Raw genomic sequence first — 9,915 nt, forward strand, 5'->3', positions numbered from 1 at the left:
CCATGTCCAGTGTCTTCACCTGCAAGGTCATCTGAGGCCAGCCATCCAAACAGCTGATGCAATAATAGGTTTGCACAACCAAAGAATATCTGCACAAACCATCAGAAACCATCTCAGGGAAGCTCATCTGCATGTTCGTCATCTTCACCAGGGTCTTGATCTGACAGCAGTTTGTTGTCATAATGGACATGAGTGCGCAACTGCTCACCTTTTAAAGGCGCCTGGCACTGTCACCCACTGAGCATGTTTGGATCAGCTATTGGCAGTACCTGCCAATATCCAGAAACTTCACACAGATAATTTTGGAAAAGGAGAGGTGCTCACTGACTTGGATTTTTAACAAATCTGAGACCAAAATTTGAGGGAAAAAAAGTATTTTGAGTACATAAAAAGTCTTAAAAGTCAATAAATCTATCTCAAACCTGTGAAAAATGCGACAAAAACAAAAGTGTTGCGTTTAAACTTCTGTTCAGTGCATTTATGATGACTTACTGTATATGTGTAGTGAAAGTGTTGGTATTTGAGTTATCATTGACCTTTACATCCCATGGACTCCTTCCAGTTTCTGACTTGATACCATAACAATGTTTGGCTGTATGATGCATAATTGCCTTGATAACCCAACTATTAATAGCATTTGTGTGCGAATGCATTGGTGTATGCATGCAGACGTGACACCAGGCACATTGCTTCTGATCACACTCCGAGATCAGACCAACTGTTGACAGAACAGAGGTCAAAACATTTGCGGATGTTCAACAGGACAGATGACTGAGGTCTAATCTGTGAAAAACAGGACATTATGTTTCTTTTAAATGGGTCGGTCTAAGGGATGGTATGGGATCATCATCATCATTACTATTTTAACAAGATATTCTTGTACAATATGATAAATGCATGAAAAATTCCACATAAACAACCCTCACTACCGTTGATGTGAAGTCTCATTACATGGGACCAAATTATTTATATTAAACAAAATTTAGTGTTTTCATTGGACACCAGTTATCCAGCACACAGCCCTTCCTCTTTATCTTCCCTCACGGAAGCATCTGCAGAGAATCAGAGCTCGGCCCTCCTGCCTCAGACATACTTCTATCCCCATGTGGTCAGACTACTGGATAGGAGCACCTAAAGACTGCGGATGCTGTGGATTATTTCTTAATTATATTTATTATATGCTGCTATTATATGTTGCTATTGTTTCATTCTCAGAGTATGTATTTTATTTATTGTATTAGTTATAGGTTTTAAATGCTGAGAGAGAGACAGGGCATAAAATATTTCATTACACTGAATGTACACAGTACTTTCTAATGTACATGACAATAAACTACAGCTGGATCAGAAGCAGCCTGTAGAATGTTTTCTCACATCCATTAATTCACCCAAGAGTACATTATATATTTAAAAATCCATAAATAAAATTTTCTTCAATTCAGGATTCCAGTATAACCAAGACAGATGATCAGTCTTGCTTTTATTAATTGTAGAAATCTTGAATTGCCAGTACTGACACTCCCGGTTTTACTGTAAAAGCATCCAATAGATAGTTCAAATGTCAGTGAACCATGAAAACATGCAAGTACACACATGCTACACAGTATAAAAACAGAAAGCATACTGTTCTGTATAATTACAAACACTGTACAATACAGAAATAATATGAAGCTGTGCAGCAGCATGTTTTTATTGGCCCTGATATACAGCCAGCAGACTGATACTTTTTGGTGAAGATAAGTGGAGCCATGCTGTAAATTCCATCATGTCAGTGAAGGATTTGTAAATACAGTACAGCCTGTAAACACCCACATTCCAGAAGAGATGTTATCAGCTAAAATACAAAAAACTCACCTGTGCGGGTGTACTGTGTACGTGCAGAGTCTTTAATTGATGAATTGCACACAAAAAATGAACATTCAGTAAAACTACCAGCCTGTCCATTAGATGACTGTTAAAAGTTAATATTGAAAAAGATGACTGCGTTGATAAAAATACTCTGCTTCATGTCAAACTGTCAAAAACTGAACAGTTTGAGTTTAGTGTGCACATTTGCTGCTGAGAGAACTTTTGACTTGACATAATAGAAGAAAAGCAGAGGTGTTACTAATAACATGAGCAATTTCTACTTTATTCAGCTGTCCCCTAAAGCATGAACAATACTAAGACCTGTTGTCCTCCTGTAACATGTCAAAACGTCCTCTGTAAAAAGACCTGTTGTGTTCTTTACAGATCAGGCGAAAGAACTGTTCATGAAACGTGTTTATAAGTTACAATATATTTGTATGGCATCCAGTTCTAGCACAAGTAATAGTATTTGAAATCCTCAGTTCACTGATGGTTAAGAGCCCCTCACTAACCGCTTCTGCTGATCTGCACTTTAGGGAAAATAAAAACCATTACTGCAGAGAGAAGACACAAACTACAGCAGCTCAAAACCAAAGCAGAAAACGTAATGTCAAATGAATGGAGGAAATAACATGCTCATGTGTTATCAGTTTTTAAGAGTCCAGTCACAATGGATGACTACAAATAAATATATGCATGAAAAAGTTAGACTGGATGAGAAAAGGTCCACAGGAACTAATCGAAGCTTGGCTGGTCGATGTCTGGGGGCACGGTGCAGCGAGTCAGGTTGGACAGGTAGAGAGTGGTAGCCATGGGAACAAGGCCGGCTGCCACCTTCAGGATGGTCAGCAGCCTGTCTGCAGCATTGGTCACACCGTCTGGTGTCTGGAGGCAAAGAACATCACAAGACTGCTTTTAAAGAAACAGAAAGACACACTATAGAGACATCTGGTGGTTTATTGTCAACAGCAGCACAGAGACACACTCGGCTGCAAATCTACATGCACAAATCTTGGCCTTGTCGGTTATTATAGGAGTTTTTGCCGGAACTTTTCAACAGTTGTGGCACCGCTCACTGATTTATTGAAAGGGAAGACAGCATTTGTCTGGTCCCCAGTCTGCCAAAAGTCATTTGAGCAAGTCAAAACACTCCTTTGTTCCGCCTCTGTCTTAGCTGCCCTGTGTTTTGATAGACCATTGATAGACCACTGTATGTGGATGCCAGCCATGTAGGTGAAGGTGCCATCCTCATGCAGGTGGATGAGCTTGGCATTGACAAACCGGTCAGCTTCTTTTCAAAAAAGTTGAATCCCCATCAACTTAATTATTCAGTTATTGAGAAGGAAGCGTTGGCTTTAATCTTGGCATTGAAACACTTTGATGTTTATGTTGGTGGCAGCAGTACCCCTCTTGTCGTTTTCACTGACCACAACCCTCTCACTTTTCTTAATTCACTGCAATGTCCAAATCAAAGACTAATCAGATGGTCGCTGTCTTTACAGTCGTACTGCCTTGACATCCGCTATGTGAAGGGGTCTGACAACGTGGTAGGGAACGCGTTATCCAGGACTCCCCAAGTTTAATAACTGAAATGTATTAGCTGACCTGTGTGACCTTTTGTGCCTCTCCTTGGTTCTCCTCTTGCCTTCTCACACCTCTTAAATTGCTTCCCAGGTGCACCGGTTGCGGGGGTGGGAGCTTGGGGCAGGGGATGTTGGACCGTTGGAGCAGGCCAGTTCCACATCTGATGGTCGGTGTTCGTGAGAATACAGTCGGTGGTGTATATAGTTTTTTAAGGGGGTTGTTAGCCCAGTGATTTTTTAGAAGTAAATGATAAATTGTTGTGGGGTTATTTTTCCATTTGGGTTAGGTATTAATGGTATTTTGTTACCAGGGTACCATTCAGGACCTCGTTCTTATGGAGGGGGGTGTGACGGCCCCTGGTCTGTCTTATGTTGTTTTGCTTCTGTTTATCTTTTTCCCTCTCTGTCAGTTGCAGGTATGTGGGAGGGGTCATCATGGTAGTTGGAATCACCTGGGCCCGGTGCTTCCACATTCTATATTGCTGCCTGGCCTGGCTGGCAGTCTCTCTCTTGCCATCATCCTTTGTTGCTGATTCTTTGCTTTTCTTTTCAGGCATCCAACACTCTCAACTCACTACACCTTCCACCCATGCATGCACACACCTTCACTGCTGATTTCACTGACATCCACACCCCATTGCTTCAACTTATGTTAAATGATTTAACTTTTGTTTAAATAAATTAATTATTATTGGCATTTATCCTGCATTCCCTTGCCTTTTTGTCTCGGCTTTAGAGCCAGGTCGTGACACACAGTAGCAATAAAACACAACAAGGGCTAGACACACAAGATAAAAACCACAAGTACACAAACACAAATAATAAAACTAGAATTACTGCCTCGCAGCTGAATGCCTCCACCAAGATGAGTGTCACCAAGTAAGTATCTGACTAAAAGTCCCTTCTTCTCTTCCTGAGATTTGACACTAAATAATGACCAGAAAAAGTGTTTTTGCAGAACATTATGATGTCACAGTGCAGTTGACCTTGGGGATAAAATAGGTCATCACTTCATTGTTTTATCCTGTTAGACATTTGTGTGAAATTTGTGTTAATTATTGCATCAATTCTTGAGTTATGTCCAAAAACATGTTTCGTGAAATCAGTGACCTTTAACCACAAAAATTCTAATCAGTTCAGTGTCAAGTGTCAAGTCTGAGTGGACGTTTGTGCCAAATTTGAAGAAATTCCCTCAAAGCCTTCTTGAAATATCCTGTTCAAAAGAATGGGATGTACGAATGGACAACCCAAAAACATAATGCCTCCGGCTGCAGCTGTTGCCAGCATGGAGGCATAAAAATGCCAACACTCGCATTCAAGAGAAGAGATCTTATTAGCTAAAAAACAAAAAACTCACCTGTGCGGGTGTACTGTGTACGTGCAGTCTTTAATTGATGAACTGCACACAAAAAATGAACATTCAGTAAAACTACCAGCCTGTCCATTAGATGACTGTTAAAAGTTAATATTGAAAAAGATGACTGCGTTGATAAAAATACTCTGCTTCATGTCAAACTGTCAAAAACTGAACAGAGTTTAGTGTGCACATTTGCTGTTGAGAGAACTTTTGACTTGACATAATAGAAGAAAAGCAGAGGTGTTACTAATAACATAAACAATTTCTACTTTATTCAGCTGTCACCTAAAGCATGAACAATACTAAGACCTGTTGTCCTCCTGTAACATGTCAAAACGTCCTCTGTAAAAAGACCTGTTGTGTTCTTTACAGATCAGGCGAAAGAACTGTTCATGAAACATGTTTATAAGTTACAATATATTTGTATGGCATCCAGTTCTAGCACAAGTAATATTATTTGAAATCCTCAGTTCACTCCACAGATGGTTAGAGCCCCTCACTAACTGCTTCTGCTGATCTGCACTTTAGGGAAAATATTGCCGACGACAGTCGTGACCAGAGGCATGATGTTTTTCGAGTTGCCTGTCCGTCCACCCGTCCCATTCTCATGAACACGATACCTCAGGAAGGCCTTGAGGGAATTTCTTCAAATTTAGCACAACTGTCGACTTGGACTCAATGACAAACTATCTACATTTTGGTATTCAAAGGTCAAGGTCGCTGGGACCTCACAAAACATGTTTTTCCCCCCCATAACTCAAGAATTCATATGTTAATTATGACGAAATTTCACACAAATGTCTACTAGAATAAAATGATGAAGTAATGACATTTTATATTCAAAAGGTCAAAGGTCAGCTTCACTGTGACATCTGGTCATTATTCAACACCATATCTCAGGAACAGAAGGGGAGACCTTTTGTCAGATACTTAATTGGTGACACTAATCTTGGGTGTCCCTCTTGAAACTGTGCTGATTGTACAGATCTTCTGTGGTGTCGAGTTGAGGACGTGTGAAGCATCCATGTTTTAGAATATGTAGCTCCTTTGCAGACACATCCATAATTGAAGCACTATCAACTGTCATGGCTACAACTGCGAGGCAGTAATTCTAATTTATTATTTGTGGTTGTGTACATGTGGTTTTCATCTTGTGTGTCAAGCCCTTGCTGTTTTTTATTGCTACTGCGGCAAAACCAATTGCAGCTGCGGGACAAATAAAAGTCTTGAATCTTGAAAAAATGATTAATTGAGAAAATAATCTACAGATGAATCTATAATGAAAATAATCCTTAGTTGCAGCTGTAATACCTAATATTACTGCCCATGGCAAACAAGAGAAAATATTAAAGATATTTGTAAATCAAATTTACCACTTCTTGATACTTTTTAAGGCCTTTTTGTTGAGGAAACCAAAGCCAACATTTTTTACGACTTTTCAAGACCTGCCGATGCCTTGTTTCTACTTCAGCCATCAATACCAACACTCTATGTCTTGCCCTAATGTTACACATACATATGTCTCTGAACTTTAAGTCATCTACAATGTTTGTGACAAAAGTTGATACAAACCTGATCCTCTGCAAACAGCAAGGGGCAGTGCAGGGATGCAGCCAGTTTTCTGACAGCGTCCATGTGCTCTGTGGGGACTGAAGCATTACGAGCTAAAAAAGACAGATTCACAAGAGGGCAGCAGGTGACACACACACACACACACACACACACACACAAAGGCTCAGCTAAAAATTGGTCAATTTCCAACAGTATAAGGAGAGATGAGGTACAATATATAAATAGTGAAAAAATATCCATCTTAGGGAACTGATGCTCCATTTCATCCCCTCTGCTCCTTCATGTGATTCAAGAAGCTGCAGGCAGCAAACAAATACTTTAAGAACTTAAGCATACCATTAGTGACCATGAAGCAGACTTTTCCAAGGAAATATCCAGGGTCTAAATATTTCAGGGAAGCTTCTGCTGACTGGAAACTGTGACAAAACAAAATAATACATGTCACAGTTACAATTAATTAATATTAATTTCTGTAAATAATCTTGTAATTAACATTTGGAGAACACATTAATTGTTACTTACACTACGTAAAATACAAAAATAGACACAGCTGGATAGTCCTATTTAACAGAACAGTGATGTCATGCTATTGAGTTCCAATTTTCTCTAATAATCAAATAAAAGATGGGCTTCAGTTTGATACTGATATGTGTAGTTTAAGAGAAAAACATAGGTTTTGGTGCAAAAAATACATCTCTTACTGAGAAACTTGTTTAAGGACAACATGCAAATGGGATTAATTGAGTTTCGCTCAGGCAAACTAAATCTACAAGGGTAGATATTTTACCTGTGTGTTCAGGTGAGGAGATTAAAATAACAATATGTGAGGATTTGAAAGTTACCTGAGCTCTGAGGCCAGGTTGATGATAAACACCACCAGGTCTATCCTTGGACGGCTCTCATCATTCTTCATGGGCAGAGGCAGACTCTTAGCTAGTCTCCTGATGGGTACCAATAGGCTGATTATGGTCACTGTCACTGATATGTAGCAAACAGGGGTGGTCATTCTCTGTTCATGTCACACAGGATGGGTGGTACAAATGGAAAAGATTCCCATGTTTACAACTTGCATGTGTTCATGTCATCAGACAACTTAAATACCGTCGTATGAGGGTTAAAAATACTATGTATTCATTGGCAGTATGACACTATGTATTATCAAGCCCTATTATTTAGTGCCACGTTGGATATCGGAGCTTTCAGAAAAATCTGAATGCTCCAGTTGTAATAATGATCTGATGACAACATTATTTTCCTATCCATAACTGGTAATTACAATATCTCTCATATACAATGAACACAGCATAACAGTTTGAAGCTCAACCCTCAATTGTTAGTAAATAAACTGAACTGGTTCAGTTGCAGTGTTTTAACATACACCAAATAAACACCATATAAGTCCAGTTCCAATACCAGAGTAAGCAGATGGTGTTTCCAGTTGTGTGTTTAACGACCATTTCTTGTAACAGAAAGCTGACCTCAGCAGTTACTAAGGACGAAGCAGTACTCACACATTCACAGTGACAGCAGTCTCCTCCACTAGAGCGTCTGCTAAACTCTGCTGAAACTGCTCCTCGCTCTCCACCAGCTGGAGGAAAAACACTGAGTCAGCACAAAATTGGATGGTAACACTCAGCACTACAACACACTACCGTTTAAAAAGAAAACAAAAAGAAGCACAAATGAATACTCTTAACTTCAAGATGCATTTAAACACATGGCTGAATGTCAGGGGTGGGCATCACCAGGCGCCCCACAATACAATACTGCCACAATATTACTGTGATTTTAAACGTGTTGCAATATGCTGAGAATTGTGATAACATAAGTTGTGATGTATTCCAATTCAAAACTCTTTCAGCATCTGTTTCATCTTATTAGATACAATTTTCAGCCTTTTCGTCTCACAGCAAATCATTTTTATTGCAGCAGATTGTTTCTAGTGGGCTGAAAAATGCACTGATTTTATCAGTCTTGTAGACTAACAACAATTTAATTTGTGTTTGTAATATAAATATTCTATAATAAAAAAAAATCTATACTTGGTGCAGTGTATCGAGACCGTACTGTCAAACAAAAATATTGTGACATTATGTTGTAGACTTAGACTTCTTTAATGTCCATCAAACTTTACATAAAATGAAAATTTGTCTTTGACAGAGGCATAAAAACACACAACACAGACGACACTATCCACAATAAATACATATAAATAAGAATAAATATAAGTAAAATCAGTATCAATTTTTCTAATGTTTACTTGAACATGTGGTGAAAAGTAACACAGCAGCCTGAATGTACTCAGGTAGATGCTGGTCCTTTATTACACTGTGTGCAACATTCTTCTACGTCACTATATTTCAGTGAGAAATTATTTTTGACTTATCTGACAGCATACACATTCAATAAATACAGGTGTAGTAAAACAGGAAAGTTGCTAAATGTCACTCAGATCAGGTACAACATTAAAATGTTGCACATACATTAACGCATCAGTAATTTAATGCTCTGGAGTACACAACTTTTAAAAATGTATTCTTTAGTTTTTAAGTGCAATTATTGTAATACTTCCATACCTAGTGGAGCACAAGTTTGACTGGTTTTGTTTTGATGTGTTTATTACATCTGAGGCGCTATATCACGGCGAGCTTCATGTGAAATAAAGTGTTTTAAACTTGGGTGTATACCTAAGTCAGATAGGATTACAAGTATTAGATATGTGCTTTGTTTAGATGAAAGAGGGTCTGGGGAGCAAAGTGTCTATCCAGAACAGACAACCAGCAACAGTAAATGACCATTACAATAGGGACAAGTTCTCTCTGACAACTGAGCTAGCTTACCTCTCTTTAAAACACTTTAATTCTCCTGTTAGCTCATCCTGAGAGCAGCTAAAACAGTCTCACCTTCCTATCCCCTGCTTTGTTTTCAAGGAGTCGACGCGACAGACCCTAAAACACAGTGGTTTGTCTCTGTAGCTGTCAATAGTTAACATTACAGCTTTAACGAAACTCAGACTCACCAAGATGTTCGCTGTCTTCAAACCAGGCAGCTTACTAAACGGCTTCAACACCGACATATTGATATATTAACCCTTTAAACAGTCCAAAAGTCCATAAATTTCCTAAATAAATCCGGCTTCAGGTCATTTCAGGGGTCTGCTGTTCACTCGCGCTTCTTTTCCGAACGTGCGTCTGACGTCATGATGCTTTCGCCAGTTGACGTCATGACGTTTCCCATAGGTAGATGGTTGTTTTCTGCTACCTACAGGTTGCTGGGTGTTCTGCAGCTCGCTCCTAATGATGGATCACAGGTAGACTGTACTCCCGATGATATATATAAATGATGTAAAATTACCTCAGGATTTGAATGCAGCTGGTTTTTCTCTCGACAGGGAATATTGAGCTACAAAGGAGTCACAGCAGCAACTGTACTTATGTACAGTTTTTAGGTACTTTGAACTGTACATTTTTAATTTAATGTAATTTTATACTTACACTCCACTACATTTTGGAGGCAAGTATTGCACTTTTAATTCACTGCATTTTTTGGACAGCT

At 39.0% G+C, this 9,915-nt stretch overlaps 1 protein-coding gene across 3 annotated transcripts; it reads right to left on the reverse strand.

The window, feature by feature from the left end:
• Positions 1–1,444: 1,444 nt before the first annotated feature.
• On the reverse strand, positions 1,445–9,562 carry pane1 (proliferation associated nuclear element). 3 transcript variants are annotated; one of them, XM_033623570.2, is made up of 6 exons: positions 9,380–9,562; positions 7,872–7,948; positions 7,203–7,301; positions 6,697–6,776; positions 6,361–6,437; positions 1,445–2,733 (listed from the first exon to the last, which is right to left on the reverse strand). In XM_033623570.2, exons 1-6 carry the CDS (start codon positions 9,434–9,436, stop codon positions 2,584–2,586), a joined length of 540 nt encoding a protein of 179 aa, XP_033479461.1. In that variant the 5' UTR covers positions 9,437–9,562; the 3' UTR covers positions 1,445–2,583. The 3 variants fall into 3 exon arrangements, with proteins under 3 accessions (XP_033479461.1, XP_033479460.1, XP_078021011.1); XM_033623569.2 differs by having other exon boundaries at positions 6,361–6,452; positions 9,380–9,561; XM_078164885.1 differs by having other exon boundaries at positions 6,361–6,452; positions 7,203–7,369; positions 9,380–9,443.
• Positions 9,563–9,915: the final 353 nt, after the last annotated feature.

Source organism: Epinephelus lanceolatus, chromosome 3 (assembly GCF_041903045.1).
Source record: "Epinephelus lanceolatus isolate andai-2023 chromosome 3, ASM4190304v1, whole genome shotgun sequence".
Classification (NCBI taxonomy): domain Eukaryota; kingdom Metazoa; phylum Chordata; class Actinopteri; order Perciformes; family Serranidae; genus Epinephelus; species Epinephelus lanceolatus.

Coding starts and splice junctions, on each gene's coding strand:
- pane1 (XM_033623569.2), bottom strand. CDS start 9,436: ATGTCGGTGTTGAAGCCGTTTAGTAAGCTGCCTGGTTTGAAGACAGCG. Junction 7,302..7,871: donor ACTGCTGTCACTGTGAATGT/GTGAGTACTGCT, acceptor GGTACCCATCAG/GAGACTAGCTAAGAGTCTGC. Junction 6,453..6,696: donor CTGCTTCATGGTCACTAATG/GTATGCTTAAGT, acceptor TGTCTTTTTTAG/CTCGTAATGCTTCAGTCCCC.